Genomic DNA, 19,324 nt, shown 5'->3' on the forward strand with positions numbered 1-19,324 from the left:
TGTCAGCTGCTCCTTCCCCGGTCTTAGACCCCGGATGCTTCTTGGGGATGGTCCTGTTGAGCTGGTGCATGACTGCACTGTTCTCTACTTGGGGCCCCTTACTGCCATAGCAGACTTGTCCCCACAGCCTGCCACTGTCTGCTCCACTACTTCTCATATAACCTACCCTGGGCAGGCTGCCCGGGCTTCTCATTCTAATCAGGAAGTACCTGTCCTATACCTCCCTGCTCTGTGCTGCCCTGCTCTGTGACACCTCTCATTTGCTTAACCCCTTCCTGCCTGTGCCTAAACTGACACTATTATCTATCCTATTCTCTAATGTGCTCCCCTCTATTCTAACCCCGCTATTACTGTATGCTAACTTCTATCCCTAATCCTAAACATATACAAAATACATGGCAGATACATAACATCACAGTACATAAACATTACATTTCACATTAAAGAATAATGAGGTTCCGCATGTAATCGTGCGAACAGCGTCCAGGGGAGAGGAGGCACGTGAGATTCCCCGCTACCTCCTTACATTACCACTATTTGCATACATGTCTGGGAAACGTATTACTTTTGTAGAACCAATTTAAGGTACCATGTAAGAAATGTGATGGGATAGATCCTAAAGATATTGTAATCCAACTTGGTGGTAGTGGAGCACTCTAAAGGTACTGTCACACTTAGCGATGCACTAGCGATCCCGACCAGCGATATGACGCGGTCAGGATCGCTGGTGCATCGCTAAGTGGTCGCTAGTGAACTGCCAAACAGGCAGATCTCACTAGCGATGTAGCGACGCAGCAGCGGTTGTTACTTACCTTTCAGAAGCGGCAATGATGATATCCTCCACCCGCGTCCACGTGTCGCTCGTCGGCGCCAGCAGGAACCCCAGCAGGAAGCCGCCGCCGAGAAATGGACTGGGCCGATCTCACGCGATCACCGATAACCAGCGGGGGAGCCGGTCGGAGGTAAGTATCACACGTAGCGATATCGCTAGCAATATCGCTGCTGCGTCACAAAATCGGTGACGCTTTAGCAATATTGCTAGCGATATCGCTATGTGTAAAGGCCCCTTTAGGCACATTGTGTGATACTGAACAAAGTGATGTTTCCTGGTAACTGATTTCTTTCTCATTGTGGATAATCTCCTCTTGTTGTTGTGATTCAACATTGTATTTTTTGTATACACTGAAATAATTAGGACAGTTAAGGCCCCGTTACACGTATCAATGTCCCAGCGATCCCACCAATGATCCGACGTGGATGGGATCGCTGGGACATAGTTAGCTTATCGCTGGTGAGCTGTCACATAGACAGACCCACCAGCGATCAGGGCCAGCGAGCAAGCTAGTATCCAATGTAAACAGCTGCTCTTAGATACCAGCTGTTTACATTGGAAACCAGCTCCCAGCGTCGCTGATCGTTGCTCTCCTGCTGCCACACGCAGCGATGCGCACTGGCCAGCGGGAGACCAACAATCAAAAAATGGCCCAGGATGTTCGAGCAAGATCAGCGATACCCGGCAGGGGGGCCGGTCGTGGATACATGTCACACACAACGATGTCGCTGGCGAGATCGCTGTGGCGTCACAAAATCAGCGATCTCGCTGGCGATCTCGGTGTGTGATGGGGCCTTTAAGGACTGTTTAGGTTAAAAAGTGAAAAAAAAAATCATGTTATGCATCAGTCTCTTCCATTTTCTTGATGACTCCTGTTCAAGTCCATAAGTGCTCAATTCTATCCATTTTTTACTGTATTTAGTCTTGTAATTTATTTTTACTGCTGATGTATAAAAACTGATGTCATACTGGTGATAATACAGTTGGAATATGGATAATTTGATTTTTTTTAAAATGTGCTCATTTGAACACAATTCACACGTAGCGATGCACCAGCGATCCCGACAACGATATGGATCACTGGTGCATCACTAAGTGGTCGCTAGTGAGCTGCCACACAGGCAGATCTCACCAGCGACATAGCAGGGGTCGGGGGCCGCTACTTACCTGTCAGACGCGGTGATCCTGACGTCCTCCCGCCCGCGTCCACACATCGCTCGTCGGCGCCACAGGAAGCCCAGCAGGAAGCTGACGACGAGAAATGGTCCAGGACGTTCTCGCGCGATCAGTGATAATCAGCGGGGGAGCCGGTCGGAGGTAAGTATCAGACATAGCGATATCGCTAGCAATATCGCTCTTGCGTCACAAAAACTAGTGACGTTACAGCGATATTGCTAGCGATATCGCTTAGCGTGACAGGCCCTTTAGAACCACAGGAAACTGATTGCAGTTTTTAGATGTAGATTTTTAGCTGTACTTGTGTCACTAAAGTTAATCTGTCACCAATTCTATGCTACCAATCTTAAGGCAACATAAAATAAGGACAGAGATCATGATTCCATCTCCATGACTCTGTGTCTGTTACTTACAGGGCCCCATGCTTTAACGTTCATAAAATCACATTTTTCATTGAGGAACAGCTGTAATAGTCATCTCATTGATGAGCTCTGGAGGAAGGTTATGAATATTGAGGATTTCATAGCAGGAGCTCTTCATCAAGAGGACTAATAGAACTGCAGAAGATACAGTAACAGTGATTTTATCAAAATGACAAGAAGCCCAGTAAGTGAAACGGTACTGGAATCAGGGTCTCTGCCTCTAATACATTCTGATCAAGGATGAAGCAGGAAAAATGTAGAATTTAAAGAATGGACAAAAATTGCATACAGGGTATTTTATGGATTGAAAATAATGCACTCTAGTAGAGAAAATTTGAAGTCTTGGGATTTATTATGTAAGCAGGATTTTCAATGTGTGAACCTGGCTCATGGGTGCACAGGCTTCTCAGTAGGCTCGTCCATTACCTCTTCATCTCCAACTCTGAAGCTTTTATAATCAGCATATCTCCTTTGCCCTTCAAAGTCCCAAAGATCTATTCTCAAGATGTAGTCATCTAATAGAGAAGGACATAAAGCAAAAATAAAAAACAGGAAATATGAGTTGATACGTCAGGAGGTGTTTTCTGCTTTCACAGATTGTTAACACATTAATGTGCAATATGGTGGTTTCCTGCTACTAGAGTTCATGTTAATCGATTCACAGCACCAGAACCATTGGCCACATCAGGAATCTGTGGATGCTGGACTAGTGCCCTGAGAACCAGCTCCTCTCACTCGGCATCCACCGCTCTTCATTTGATTAGCTAGCCTGGCGCAACTGTAAGGAGGTGGCCGGTCCCCTCAGTTGTGCTCGCTCCTCCTTCCGTATGTCTCCTGTGCACTTTATGTACTGTGATGTAATGTATTATGTTGGGCTATTTGTCTGGTCTTAATGTAATGTATATGCTGTATTTGTATTGTAATGTTTCCCTTTAAGTGTATAATGTTCCTATATGTGTCATTATTATAGAGTCAGGGACAGAAATAGTTAAACTGATGGGCTGGCCCAGCAGCAGTAGGGAGCCTGGACTTGCATTCACAAGTAGAGAGGAAGCTGCTGCTTCCACAACTGCCTGGGACTCTGGCCAGGGCAGACGTGATTGTCAGATGGTGCCAGACCCCCTGGACGGGAGAGGTCTGTTGCCCCAGACTCAAAGGACCCCAGGGACTTGAGGGGTCTCAAGGATCAAAGGCCTGAAGATCACAACACGGGCCCCAGAAATCTGGAAGGGCCCTTACTGGAGGGGTGCCAAGGGCCCAGGACTCCTGCGCGTTGACCACTGTGTCTACTTATGGCTGCCACGGCTGCTGTGGGTGTACCTGCAGAGCATGGGGAAAGATCAGGAATCCAGTGCTGTATTCTTCTGTTATGCTGCTCCATATCTGTTTATTAAGTTATTTTCCCAGTTTGAGAACAGCTGCCTTTCTGGAGTATTAATTGCCTGGACTGCTGTGACCAGAACAGAGAAGGTAATCCGTGGGGACAACCGCGTCGGTCCTGTCCATTTATGTAGAGGGGGCCGGGGGGAAAAGGTTGCTGACTATCTGCCCAGTGGACTGTGCCTGTAATTAACCAGGCCACCACAATCCCTCCTCCCGTGCCCTTGTTACACAACGTCATCATTGCACCGTGATACACAAGTGATGTAGCAACAGGACGACTAATCAAAAGAAGAGACATGGATGCTGGAAGTTAGGAGGAGCCAATTCTCAGGGCTCCCGCCAAGTGTCTACAGGTTACTGATGAAGCTGATAAACCAGATCCTGCAAAAATGATTCACACTTAGGCTATGTGCCCACGTCAGCGGTTTTAAACGCTTAGAAAACCGGACTCCTTCCCAGAAACCACGCGTTTTATTTCCGCGTGTTTTTTGCACGATTTTTCCTCAAAAACCACGCGTTTTTGATGTGTTTTTTTCCGCGCGGTTTCTGGGAACATAGGAAATGGCTAAAAACGTGCAGCTATGCGGAAAATAATAAGCATGCTGCGTTTTTAGCCGCTAAGCGTTTTGTAAGGCTGGTTTCACATTTGCGTTTTTTAGCGCTGCGTTTTTTGTGCGCATGCGTTTTTTCCCCTATATTTAACATGGGTGCGCATACCTGCGCGCTTGTAAGCGCATGTATGCGATTTTCATGCGCTGCGTTTTTTGGGGTGTGCGTTTGTATTTTCCAGACGCAGCATGTTGCATTTTTTGGCCCTGCAAAAAAGCGCATGCGCACATATGCGCACGTTTTGCGCTAAAAATGGCCATTATAGCCTATGGATGCGCATATGTGCGCACTGGCATGCTCATGTATGCGTTTTTTTGCATATGCGTTTTTTTTTTTTTAACCATGGAATTTAGGGGTTTGGGTTAGAGTTAGGGTTAGTTAAGGGGGTTTAGGGTTAGGGTTAGGGTCAGGGTCAGGGTTGGGGTTTGGGTCAGGGTTAAGTATGGTTTGGTTAAGGGTTAGGGTCAGGGTTAGGGTCAGGGTTAGGGTTAAGTATGGTTTGGTTAAGGGTTAGGGTCAGGGTTAGGGTTAGGGTCAGGGTTAGGGTCAGGGTTAAGTATGGTTTTGTTAAGGGTTAGGGTCAGGGTTAGGGTCAGGATTAGGGTTAAGTATGGTTTGGTTAAGGGTTAGGGTCAGGGTTAGGGTTAGGGTTAAGTATGGTTTTGTTAAGGGTTAGGGTCAGGGTTAGGGTTAGGGTCAGGGTTAGGGTTAGGGTCAGGGTTAGGGTTAGTTAGGGTTTAGGGTTTGGGTTAGGGTTAAGTATGATTTGGTTAAGGGTTAGGGTCAGGGTTAGGGTTAGGGTCAGGGTTAGGGTTAGGGTCAGGGTTAGGGTTAGTAAAGTCATGGTTTGGGTTAGTGTGAGGGGCCACCTAATGGAAAAAAACGCAAACGCGGTAAAAACGCACTAAAAACGCATACAAACGCATAAAAACGCTGCGTTTTTTTCATGCATGCTCATAAAAATGCTTGAAAAAAACGCAGCAGTTGTATGCTTTTGTATGCGTTTTTTCAATGCGTTTTTTTGCGGGAAAAACGCGCTGCAAAAAAAAGCAAGTGTGAAACTAGCCTAAGCGTTTAAAAACGCATGCATTGGCACAAAAAGCCAAAAATGCATGCAACTTAATGGGAAGCTTCTTTTAAGCGTTTCTGCAGCGTCTGATCCGGCTCAAATGCTGCGGAAACGCTTTAAAAAACGCAACGTGGGCACACAGCCTAAGTCTGATTTCTACCATTGTTATGATATTTTATCCATTGAAGTCAAGGGGAAGAAACCAACAAAGATACCACGCCTAAAGCATGATACAGAGCAAGCTCCTTTAAATGAAATCACATGAATAAAAGAAAGCGGTCACAAATATTTTCTATGTAACATTTTGGGTAGGCTATCATGCTGCATTACTGCATGAGGCCAACACCATTTCCACATGGGGGGACCAATATTTGCATAACAGATCCCTATGAAGCTGTGAGTTCAGAATTTGCATCTGTAATATGAGGATTTTTTTTCTCATTCTTCAAGTCAGCCCTCCAGGGGTGGACATACCATTGGAGCAGCTGTACAAGAGCTAAATTGGCCTATTTCCACCCCCAAAGAAGGTAGAATTGTGCATTATGATGAAATATTGGGCTTCAAAGAACCCATACCCTGGTTCTTGCACAGGGGTCGTCTTCTGTCTGTGTCTGCTCTAGATGTGGAGAGGGACATGCCATGTCTGGCATGCCAGTATGAGGAGACCTAAACGCTTTGCATGCTCCTCTGGGAAAAAAAGTGCTTATACTCACTTATAAATTTGCAAATTTAATTTCCCAGAGGAGAATCCAAGGCATTTAAGTCTCCTCATACTGGTGTAAGGAGGTTCACCGGACCATGGGTTCCTGCATGCCTGGATCAGAACTAAAAAGGCTGCATCCTCTGTTTCCAGGGGGAGGCCTGAGAGAGGTGGACCTTCCCCTGCTGCAGGAGGGAAGGAGGAGAGAGACGGAGCTTCCCGCTAACAGGAGGGGGCGGAGAGAGCCTAAAAAGAGTGCACAGACACAGTGGTATAAAAAGGAAAAGAGCACGCTGGAAGAGAGGTTGGCGCCAAGTAAGTGCAGCGCGCAGAGCAGAGAAGAGCGTGCTCTGCTTCCCCCCCAGAGAGTTCTGGCCCTGTGACAGGCCGTGCTGCTGCTGCCCAGGATAGGAGCTGCAGTGCTGGGGGATTAGCGGTGCCAGCAGAGCCGTGCCAGCAGTACAGAGCCGTGCCAGCAGAGTGGAGCCGTGCGGAGCTAAGCCAGGTGCCGTACACTATGAGACAGTGAGTACTGCAACTGCTCTGCCCAAGAGTGACCGCATACTTGACAGACCCCTGCATTCAGGTTCACCAATTGTGGACAACCGACTGTCAGCTCCCCGCTACCCTCCATGCTAGGAGGTGACCCCAGTTGAAGGCAGAGACTGCACTGAGTGTGTGACGCAGAGAGAGAGAGACAGACGGCTAGGCCAGAGCCTGAATACTAAGGACTTGTGTACACTGCGGAGCGAAGTCCCATTCCGGCGGTTCCTCACACTGGACTCAGTACCATGCTAGATACGTTTGAGCAAGGGAAATCTTCCTGCCTCCCAGAGACTTCACCGAGGCGTCCCGCGCCGCTTTAGTTGGTGCCGCCGTTGGATCCCCGCCTGTTACAGACCTCACTGAGACATCACATGCCGCTGTTGTCGCTGTGCCATCGTTGGAACCCCAAGGAGCTGCACCCAAGAAGACTACAGACTGATAAGTTTCACCTCTTTATTACTGAACTTTCTTTCGTCCCTTACCAAACCTGTCATATCCCCATTTCTACCCCGTCTAAACTCCCTTTCCCGTTCTCTGTCCTATTACCACTCCTCCGTGCCCTGCTACTCCCTGCGTGGAGTATATTTGTTGTTAATAAAAATCTGTTAACTCTTGATCTTTCTCTGTCCGTGGCGACAACCTGCGTTTCTGCTCATAACCTTACACTGGTGTGACAGACCTGGCATGTCACCCTCCAAAAGGAGAAAACTTAACCCTTAGCTCCCAGTCTTCGTCTTCATCACACAACCAAATTGGATCTCATACTTTGTACTGATAAGTGGCAATACCCAAAAATACCGTGTCTGCAAACTGAGATTATGATTTGGCTTTTATCCTAAGGGCCCCGTCACACATAGCGACGCACCAGCGATCCCGACAACGATATTACCTTGTCAGGATCGTTGGTGTGTCGCTACATGATCGCTGGTGAGCTGCCACACAGGCAGCTTCACCAGCGATCAGCACCAGCGACACGTGGGTAACAAGCGACGCACGTCGCTTAGTTACCCACTGTGTACCTTAGTTACCAGCGCGCTGGTGCAGGGAGCTGGTAACCAAGGTACACATCAGGTTTCTTAGCGGCGCGCGGCACTTAGAAACCCGATGTGTACCTTGGTTACCAGCTCCCTGCACCAGCGCGCTGGTAACTAAGTGTTATGATGAGTCACCGAAGGAGGAAAAAACAAAATACCAGCCAAGTCCAGAAAAACCAGAGAGGTTGGCAGCTATCGGATTGCAGACCCCTGAACCTATCCACAACAACTAGCAGTAGCCGTGGGGGGTTCCTACGGTGCCCTAGACCCCTCGATCACAGCCGGAGAACTACATAGCCTAAAGACAGAAAGGGGAAAAACTAAACTGCCCCAGAGCAGACCCCAAAGCAATAGGCAGCCCCCAACATATAATGACGGTGAAGCAAGATGAAAACACCAACACAGATAGAAAGATAGGTTGAGCAAATGATGGGGCCCAAGCTAACTACACAGGACAATATAGGAAAGCTGCTGTCTGCCATCCGCAAAAACCCTATCAAAATGAGCCAACCGACTGATAGGAAAAACAGGCCCTGAAGTCGCTATGCTTCAAAAGACTATATCACCACTCAGGTATATTCTGAAGACAGAGCAAAAGATCAACAGATCAGAGACAAAAATGGAATTCAGCTCACCCCCGGCCGGGGATGGCAGAACTCCCAAAAAACAAGGCAAAACAAAAACAAAACTGAAGAGTACCAAGCAGAGCAGAAAAACTTAGCTTTGAGCCGCAGGAATCAGACTGGTCTCCAAGAATCCAGCAGGAAAATCACCAGCCAGGAAGAAGGGCGTCGGCAGCCTTATATCCAGTCCTCAATTCCAGCCACCCAGTCATCATCTAGCTGCCCAGGTGTTTGGTAATCAGCCTCACTACCTTCCTTCACCAGAGGAGAGAGTTCATCAGACCTCAATGGTGAAGGGAAAAATGAACTCACAACACTAAGGTACATATCGGGATCCTAAGCGCTGTGCGCCGCTTAGAAACCCGATGTTTACCTTAGTTACCAGCGGCAGCTCACTGATCTCCCGCCTGTCACACGCAACGATGTGTGCTGGCCAGTGGGAGACTAGCGATCAAAAAAATGTCCTGGCCATTCCAGGACGATCAGCGATATCCGGCAGGGGGGACCGGACGCTGAGAAGTGTCACACACAGCGATCTCGCTGGTGAGATCGCTGTTGCGTCACAAAATTTGTGACTCAGCAGCGATGTCGCTAGCGAGATCGCTATGTGTAACGGGGGCTTAAGTCATATTACAAGGCACGTTAAAGGGTCAATATTGACTTGTAGGATTGCTACTTCCAATAGTTGGCACTAGAGTTCTAATCCTCTTCCTCTCTTGTACAGTACCATTGTTTTCAACGGTAAACTGAAAAACGCTGTGCACATGCTGCGGATTTTTCCGTGCGGATTTGCTGCGGGTTCAAATCCGCAGCATGTCAATTCTTTGTGCGGATTCCGCTGCGGTTTCACACCTTCTCCATTGTAGAGGTGTGAAACCGCAGGGCTAAACCGCAGGCTAATCCACAGGTAAACCGCACGTCTTTTGATCTGAGATTTTACCTGCGGATTTTTACAAAATGTGCGGAAAAATCCGCAGGACCAAAATCTACGTGTGCACATAGACTAAAGGTTACCTAACAGTCCATTTACTTTGAAAGAATATATGAAGGATCTTGGCCCCAAAATCTGGGACTGCCTAACTGCATCAAAGAAACCTGGAAAGTACAGTAGTACGAGCTATGGGGAAAGCACACACAATAGGGTAACCCTATTTAAGGAGGAAGGAAAACAGAAAACATGGTATTGCTCATCTAGGGCTTAGTATGGTGCACCTGCTATTTAAAATTCCACCTGCTGCTGTCTTGTGGCTGGAAAGAGGCCTCAAGTAAAAATGTCCAAACAAAGGGAAAAAAAACTTTAAAAGGCTACGCTGATAAGAAGAATCATATGCTGCAAAGATGGATGATGAAGGTTTTTATCAAGTAAAAAAAAACAACAGCCGTCAGCATTGCTATCTGTTGTTTTTCTACTTGATAAAGAAGCCTGTCTGGCAATGAAACCCGTTGTCCTAATAGAAGAACCTTCATCGTCCATCTTTGCAGTGATTCTTTATCCATCAGCGCAGACTTCATTTTTTTTTTTTTTTACAAAGATGCCTGGAATAGTGAACACACACGGTCCATAGAGGTGACGAAAGCGTAGAGTTTTCCATAATGTTTCCAGAGCTTGCATGTTGTAGATGGAGCTCATCCCATATTGCTCTTTTCAGTAATTCCCTATGAAGCCATTTTTGCTGAGTAGGTACAACAGATTTCAGATCAGCATTGCTCATTGAGGAGATGGAGGATGAAAGTAAAATCTCATCATCCTGCTGACTGGATCATCTGTCATCCATGCACCAGCGGGGGTCACAATGGAGGATTTTCCTTATCAACAGAGCAAGTAAAATATGAACATTTTGGACCTCTAGGCCACATCTAATTATAGTTTTAGCAGAGTTTTAAATCCCAAAGTATATATGTAAGAAAACATGGGCTGCGTTTAGTGAGTAAAGGAGATGTGGTTGCTGGTATTTACAGGCGGAGATAGCAATTTTATGACAGTCAGCCAGAATCATGAATTACTCATGTGTGAGATAGAATTTTCCAGACTTCAGCTTCGCGTTATGTCCCAGGCACAGAGGAGGATGGGAAGTAGTAGGACATATTAATAGATGGACATCTCCCTTTTCTGTATGAATTAACATCAGCCTACATTCACACAGTGCAGATCTCACAATAATACAAGGGTCCTGATGTTCTCCCCTTTTACTGAACTTTGTAGGTGAAGATCCCATTCGGAACCAAATCTAAAAAATTAGGAAACTGCATCAATAGCAAATGTTAATGCCATTGCCTGTTATTGAAATCATTCCATTTACAGATGGCTGTGAGTAGTAATTCCTACCATGCATATAGGACAACTCTATGGCCGCCGGCATTCTATCTCTGAACTGCACAAATAGGCTGGAGCTTAACCCCTTAATGACCGAGCCAATTTTGACCTTAATGACCAGGCCAAATTTTACAATTCTGACCACTGTCACTTTATGAGGTTATAAATCTGAAAAGCTTCAACGGAACGCACCAATTCTGAGAATGTTTTTTCGTGACATATTTTACTTCATGATAAAGGTAACATTTTTTCGACATGACTTGCGTTTATTTGTGAAGAAAAAACAGAAATTTGGTGAAAATTTTGAAAATGTCACAATTTTCAAGCTTTGAATTCTTATGCCCTTAAATCAGAGAGTCATGTCGCACAAAATACTTAATAAATAACATTTCCCACAGGTCTACTTTACATCAGCACAATTTTTGAAACATAATTTTTTTTTGTTACGACGTTATAAGGGTTAAAAGTTGACCAGCAAATTTCTCATTTTTCCAATAAAATTTACAAAACCATTTTGTTTAGGGACCGCATCAGATTTGAAGTGACTTTCGGGGCCTATATGACAGAAAATACCCAAACGTGACACCATTCTAAAAACTGCACCTGTCAAGGTGCTCAAAAGTATATTCAAGAAGTTTATTAACCCTTTAGGTGCTTCACAAGGAGCTGAAACAATGTGGAAGGAAAAAAAATGAACATTTAATTCTTTTCACAAAAAATTTACTTTAGACCCAAACTTTTTTATTTTCACAAGGGTAACATTACAAAATGGAACGCAAAATTTGCTGTGCAATTTCTCCTGAATTTGCAGATACCTTATTTGTGGGGGAAATCTACTGTTTGGTTGCACAGCACGGCTCAGAAGAGAAGGAGCGCCATTTGACTTTTTGAATGTAAAATTTGCTGGAATAATTAACGGACTCCATGTTGTGTTTGAAGATCCCCTGATGTGCCTAAACTATGGAAACCACCCATAAGTGACGCCATTTTGGAAACCATACCACTCAAAGATTTTATCCAGGGGTATAGTCAGCATTTTGAACCCACAGGAACAACACAGAATTTGATAACATTAGGTCACCGTATTAAATAAGTCGTTATTAATCTTGAGCACAAGTGATCGCTACTACAGTTTTTATCGGGTGCTCGAGTATGCACCAAATATCGCAGGTGCTCGAGTCCGTGCCCCACTTGTTTTGCGGCTGTTGGACACCCCCCAAAAAAACATGTGGGGATCCGCAATACTCCGTGCAAACCCGAGCACCCAATGCAAAGTTGAATAGCGAGCACTCGCGCTAAACACTAGCCGTTCTATCATGTTTTTTTTTTAACTTTTGAAAAAAAACCAAAAACAATTCTAACCCCAACTGCAAAGAATGGAAAAAAAATTAATTTTTTTTATCTACCTAAGGGTGTGACAAAGGGGGATTTGATTGACTATTTTTTTTTTTATTTTGATCACTGTTATAGGGTCTATCACAGTGATCAAAAGGAACCAATAGAAAAAATTCCTATTGTTACCTGGTACCATCAGGCAGATCTTGGCGGGCACAGGGGACGGATCAAGAGGGCCCAGGGATGACGGAGGTACCGTGAGGTCTCGGGCGGCAAAATTTCTCTGTCCTCTGACATGTATATCATGTCAGAAGAGAGAGAAATATTAGAAACAGTGGGCACACTTTTTTGTGTGATCGCTGTTATTCACTGAATAACAGCGATCACGTGATCGGGCACTGGAAAATCCGACCCTGATCATGTTCTCCGGGTTTTCAGCTACCCAGGCTAGCCAAGAGCCCAGACATTTTCCAACTCTGCGCAGGCTACAGCCTTATTCCCGATCGCGGTTTTAAAACGATCATAAGTCCCGTGTTTGAGACTCTTAAATGAGGCTTCACGGACTTTATTTGCATATTCGTATTTCCTAGGGAGCAATGCACCTAGGATTTCACTGATTGAGCGCCTTTGCTGGCTGCCGCAGTGTTTTCTTTGACTGGTCTCCCTGAGGTCAGTGATTGTTTCGTGATGTTGGTCTACTAGGCATTGCTCCCACCTAGCCAGAATCCTACTCCACACTGATGAGGGGCAACACCCCGAAACAGCTATCTGTGGATGGATACCTGGCCTTGGTATTTCTCTTGTCATATCTGTAAACTCGTAAAGAGCTGGATATTGACTTAAAGGGCCACTTAATATGGTGGTAATAGTGGTTTCCGAAAGGAGCCACTCCTTGGCTGGGTCCTTCCCTGGAGGAAGATCTGGCTAGTCCCGTGTTTAAGACTCTTAAATGAGGCTCCACGGACTTTATTTGCATATTCGTATTTCCCAGGGAGCAATGCACCTAGGATTTCACTGATTGAGCGCCTTTGCCGGCTGCCGCAGTGTTTTCTTTGACTGGTCTCCCTGAGGTCAGCGATTGTTTCGTGAAAACGATCATAAGGGAATAAGTACCCGTAGCGGCCGCCATTTGAATGTGTATCGGCGGTCGCTAATGGGTTACACTACCGAGAGAGAACATCAGTCTGTCTATGCAAAAAGGAGTAGGGAAGCACCACGTTAAAGAGAAGCTATCATCAGAAATGACCTATTGTTTAACGCAGGTCTCTGTGTAAAATATATTTTTTCAACATCTTCTGCTTTTTTTTTTTTTACATCACACAATATGTATTAAAAATAAAAAACAGAAGTACTATAATTTTTATACTAGCCACAGTCACAATTCCACTTCTCAGTGTATCTTGGACAGAGTGATTTACAGCTCAGTCATCCAATCTAGGGCAGAGTCAGGCTGAGATGTCAGTTGATTGACAGCCAAGTCAGCCAATGTAGTCACTCAATTTTGATTGACAGTTCAGCCGTCCAATCTGGGATTGGGAGATGCTGACCTTACTTCAGGAGTTCCCTGTTCCAGGCGATTGCCCAGCTACTTAACTAAGCTGTCTATCCCAGAATGCTGCCAGTCATAGCTTTCAGCTATGTGTAGCTTGTCCTGTGTGTCTTGCTCTTAATTCTGACCTTTTGTTGCCGGACCCTGTTTTTTTTGCTATTGACTACCCATTTGTATTACCTTTTGTCGTGACGCACTTTGACCTTGGATTTCTGACTCTGGACTGTGACCTGACTACGCCTTCTGTCTTACCCCTTTGTATATGATGAGTCTTCTTGGTATCTGACCCCAGACCTCTTGACTCCCCAAGCCTCACAACTTTTCCGAGAGTAATGACTAGCTTCACAGCCACAAGTGCTTTTTTAGATTCTAACTTTCTTTTGTTTTAATCATAGCCACAATGGTCAGAACCTGACCCAAGCTTTTGTATTGAAGTGTGTAAAGAGCCTGTGTTAATGCACCATTCCAGCAGTGGTGTTACTAATCTAAGTTCCTCTAAACCTAGTATTATACTTACCCGCCGCTGTCTTGATATATGAAAAGACCCACAACATAGCCAAAATTAAAAAAATTCAGAAAAACCTATTTAAACAATGGGTCATTTCCCATTATAGTGAACCTGTCAGCAGTTATGGCCGCTATAAGATATGGCCACTGCTTTTTATTATTATTATTATTTATTTATATAGCACTATTGGTTCCATGGTGCTGTACATGAGAAGGGGTTACATGCAAATTACAGATATCACTTACAGTAAACAAACTAACAATGACAGACTGATACAGAGGGGAAAGAGGACCCTGCCCTTTCGGGATTACATGCTACAGGATGGTGGGGAAGGAGACAGTAGGTTGGTGGGTTGCAGCAGTTCCAGTGTTGGTTGAGGTGATATCACCGGTAGTGGTGAGAGAAAAAGATTTAGCGGGGTCATGCAGGCTGTAGGCTTTCTTGAAGAGGTGGGTTTTCAGGTTCCATCTGAAGTTTCCAAATGTGTTTGATAGTTGGACTTGTTGGGGCAAAGAATTCCAGAGAATAGGGGCTATTCGGGAGAAGTCTTGGAGGCGGTTGGGTGGGAAGCGAATAAGTGTGGAGGAGAGAAGGAAGTCTTGGGAGGACCGGAGATTACGTGAGGGAAGGTATTGGGAGATTAGTTCAGAGACATATGGGGGAGACAGGTTATAGATGGCCTTGTAGGTCAGAATTAGTAATTTGAACTGGATACGCTGAGGGAATGGGAGCCAGTGAAGAGATTTGCAGAGGGGAGAAGCGGAGGAGTAGCGAGGAGAGAGATGAATTAGTCGGACGGCAGAGTTAAGGATGGACTGGAGAGGTGCGAGGATGTTAGCAGGGAGACCACAGAAAAGGATGTTGCAGTAGTCGAGGTGGGAGATGATGAAGGCATGCACAAGCATTTTAGTAGATTGAGGGTTGAGGAAAGGACGGATTCCGGAAATATTTTTGAGCTGGAGGCGACAGGAGGTAGAAAGAGCTTGGATGTGCGGTTTGAAGGACAGGGCAGAGTCAAGGGTTACTCCGAGGCAGCGGACTTCTGGTACTGGGGAAAGTGTGATGTCATTAATTGTTATAGCTAGGTTGGGTAAAGAAGATCTGTGAGATGGAGGAAAGATGATGAGTTCAGATTTGTCTACATTGAGTTTGAGGAAGCGAGAGGAGAAGAAGGAGGATATGGCTGATAGACACTCTGGGATTCTGGACAGCAGAGAGGTGACGTCTGGGCCAGAGAGGTAGATCTGAGTGTCATCAGCATAAAGATGGTAGTGGAATCCGTGGGACTTTATGAGTTGCCCCAGACCAAGTGTATAGATTGAGAAGAGTAGGGGTCCTAAAACAGAGCCTTGGGGGACTCCAACAGAGAGAGGGTGGGATGAGGAGGTGGTGTGGGAGTGGGAGACGCTGAATGTGCGGTTGGAAAGGTATGAGGAGATCCAGGATAGGGCAAGGCCTTTGATGCCGAAGGAGGAGAGGATCTGTAGTAGGAGGCAGTGGTCAACTGTGTCAAATGCAGCAGACAGGTCTAGAAGCAGGAGTATAGAGTATTGTCCATTTCATTTGGCTGTAAGTAGGTCGTTAGTAATTTTGGTCAGGGCTGTCTCGGTGGAGTGATGGGGGCGGAAACCAGATTGTAGATTGTCAAAGAGCAAGTTAGATGATAGGTGGGAGGAAAGTTCAGCGTGGACCTGCTGTTCCAGGAGTTTGGAAGCGAATGGAAGCAATGATATTGGGCGATAGCTGGACATAGCGTTTGGGTCGAGGGTTGGTTTTTTAAGGATAGGCGTGATTGTGGCATGCTTGAAAGCAGAAGGGAAGGTACCGGACGTTAGTGATAGGTTGAAGAGGTGGGTTAGGGATGGGATAAGTGTGGTGGTGAGGTTGGGGAGGAGGTGGGATGGGATGGGGTCAAGTGCACAGGTTGTGAGGTGCGATTTGGAGAAGAGGCGATTAAGCTCCCCTTCAGTGATGTTGGAGAGTGAGGTTAAGGGCATTGGTCTGGTATACAAAGGGGTTGTGGTGTTGAGTGATGAATACTTGCCTTGTTTGGTCAATCTTGTTTTTGAAGTGTGTGTCAAAGTCCTCGGCAGAGATGAGGGAGGTTGGAGGAGGCAGTGGTGGGCGGAGGAGGGAGTTAAAAGTTTTGAATAACTGTTTTGGGTTGTAAGATAGGGAAGATACGAGGGTTGTGAAGTAGGCCTGTTTAGCAGAGGTGAGGGCAGATTTGAAACCGAGTGTTGCCTGTTTGAATGTGGTGAAGTCGTCTTGCGAATTTGTTTTCTTCCAGCGCCGCTCTGCAATCCTGGACACTTGCCGGAGCTTTTTAGTGGTGTTATTGTGCCAGGGTTGTCTGTTGATACGTCGCATTCTGCCATGAACGAGAGGGGCAACCGTGTCTATAGCTGATGCGAGAGTGGCATTGTAGAAAGCAGTGGCACTGTGTGTGTCATGGAGTGAGGATATGGATGCCAGTGGTAGAATAGAGTCAGAGAGCTTTTTCTTATCTTGCAGGTCTGATCGGCGGTTTATCTACAGCATTATAGAATGCTGCAGATAAGCCCTGAAAGGCAGTGGACGCATCTTATAGCAGCCAAAACAGGTGACAGGTTCGCTTTAATGACCTATAACATGTAGTTACGTCATAGGTCGTGTCCCTCTCTTTGATGCGGGCTCCGGCGCTGAGCCCACATCTTTCTCGGCACATGACAGCTGAAGCCCTGCTATGTGTAGCAGAAGAGATCGGATGATCGCAGCCTCAAGTCTCCTAAAGGGAGTATTGAAGCAAGTAAACAGTAGAAAAAAAGTTTTGAAAAAATGTAAAAGTACAGATCACCCTCCTTTTGCCCCAATCAAAATAAAACAAGTAAAAAAAAACATATGTGCAGTAATGCGTGATCTATCACAATCTAAAAACAATTAATCTGATTGGTAAATGGTGTAACAAGAAAAAAAAAGTTGAGAATTATGGGGTTTTTTTGGTCGCCGCAACATTGCAATAAAATGCAATAACGGGAGATCAAAACATCATATCTACCCCAAAATTGTATCAATAAAAGCACTCACCAAGCCCCAGATCCCGAAAAAAATCGAGACGCTACGGGTGTCGTAAAATGGTGCCATTTTTTAACACAAACTTTGCATTCTTTTTTCCTCACTTAAATAAAAAAAAAGAACCTATACATGTTTGGTATCTGCGAACCCGTACAGACCTGGGCAATCATAATGGCAGGTCAGTTTCAGCATTTAGTGAACTTGGTAAACAAAAAAACAATTGTGGAATTGAACATTTTTGGAAATTTCACCGCACTTTGTTTTTCCTGTTCTCCAGTACACTGTATGGCAAAATCAATGATGTCGTTCAAAGGTACAAAATAAAAAAAGTTATGGCTCTGGGAAGAAGGGGAGCAAAAAATAAAAACGCATGCATACATATGCATGACACAGATGTATGCAGGAGGCTGCAGAAACATGCGGGGAAGCACTGACAATCACGGGCTGTCACACAGTGCTTCACAAGCAATGCTCCATAATGCTGGCCAGAGCAGCACTTTTTTCCGTAATCTGTATGTGAAATCTTGCAACGTGAAATCAAAAAATTAGAAGTATACACAGATACTGCAGGGTCCCATAGAAGTGTATGGGTGATGCCCTACAATACAACACAGCGGTTAAAAAGAGCCAGAATACAATCAATGATATGGGTCCTTTTTCCCATAGATAAATGTATATATAAATACAAATTACATACCATTTATAAGCATAATGTATGATATGGAACATTAAATGAAAAATTAAATGTACCCTGTAATGTTAGGAAGTGCAAATTGTCATTTCCAAGCCAGTATTCACCCATTACTGTAGTGAAATCACCAAATCCTTGTTTATAGTCAGTCCAGTTCCTTAGGGGAAAACAAATGAAAATATTTAAGATAAGAATTATTATTAAACAGTCTGGCCGAATCACTTAAAGAGAATCTTTCAGCAGGTATTTGCTATGTCAGCTGAGAGCAGCATAATGTAGGGGCAGAGACCCTGATGCCAACGATGTATCATATACTGGACTGCTTGTTGTGTGTACACTGTACTTGGTCAGCAAGCTGCCAATCAGTGATGGGGGGGAGGGTACAAAGATTAGCCTGACTGTGGCAGGTGAGACCTACTCCTGCAGTGATAATCTCCTGCTGATAAAACATAGATTGTACTGAAACTACAACACACAGCTTAGTAAGTGATACATTTTTGGAATTAGGCTCACTTGCCCTATACTATGCTGCTTTCAGATTAAATAACAAAAACCTGCTAACAGATTCACTTTAAAAGAATTGGGCAGCAATTTTAACAAATATACTTCCCTGGTTGGTGAACTATATGGCACATGAGTCATTGAACTTAATGTTATCTGTTTTTCACTCACCCATATAGAGATGATAGAAGTATAGGAGATGAAAACTACTCCCAGATTCCCTGTACAAATTCAACATAGCTACATTTGGCTTCAGCTTTTTTCTGTACAGTAGGTATTAGTTTTTTTAATGTTCCTTTTGAAATACATGTCAAAATGCTCACCCAACTCTAGGATATACCGGAACTTGTAATTATTCAAGATTTAATCTCTGGGGCCTCTTAAAAAGAAAGGGACCATGGCAGTTCTTCCTGCACTCCTAATACTGGGCTGTCAGTTTAAAAATAACTTAAACCCCCATCCCCAAAATAATAAAAAAAAGAAAAACCGCTAGTATCAATTGGGGTTCTCTGATCCAGGCAGTAATCCCAGAAGTGCGTTTGTTAAAGGGAATCTCTCACCAGGTTTTGGCTGCCCCATCTGAGAGCAGCATGAAGTTGAGGCAGAGAACCCAATTCCAGCATTATATCAATTACCTTACCTGGTGTTGAAGTTCTCACTAAAAAGTGTCTTATCTGTTGCAGATCTAGCACTTCTCTAATGCTGATCTGTGTATAACCCCACCCACATCCCTGATTGGCAGCTTTCTGTGTACACTCCGCCTAGGCAGAAAGCTGCCAATCAGTGGTAGGGGGCGGGGATAAATTAATTGGAGCAGCAGGCCAAATAGTCCTGTAGTGATAATCTCCTGCTGATTAAACTGTGATTTTATAAAAACTACAGTTATCAGACCAATAAGTGACAAATCACTTTAATTAGGGTCTCTGCCCCTACATTATGATGCTCTCAGATAAGATGAAAAAAACCTGGTGGCGGATT

The 19,324-nt window shown here is 44.9% G+C and overlaps 1 protein-coding gene across 8 annotated transcripts in view; it reads right to left on the minus strand.

Annotated features, from left to right (window-relative positions):
• The window catches only part of FGL1 (fibrinogen like 1), a 170,934-nt gene that overhangs the window by 32,721 nt on the left and 118,889 nt on the right, over window positions 1-19,324 (minus strand). For all 8 annotated transcript variants that reach the window (XM_073583647.1, XM_073583646.1, XM_073583651.1 and 5 more), the window contains 2 exons: window positions 17,905-18,002; window positions 2,857-2,945 (listed from right to left, as the gene is read on the minus strand). In XM_073583647.1, the coding sequence (XP_073439748.1) occupies window positions 2,857-2,945; window positions 17,905-18,002 (187 nt within the window). The remainder of the gene's footprint in view (window positions 1-2,856; window positions 2,946-17,904; window positions 18,003-19,324) is intronic.

The sequence above is a fragment of the Dendrobates tinctorius genome, unplaced genomic scaffold (assembly GCF_039654945.1).
Source record: "Dendrobates tinctorius isolate UK_male_01 unplaced genomic scaffold, ASM3965494v1 ptg000079l, whole genome shotgun sequence".
In the NCBI taxonomy this organism is placed as follows: domain Eukaryota; kingdom Metazoa; phylum Chordata; class Amphibia; order Anura; family Dendrobatidae; genus Dendrobates; species Dendrobates tinctorius.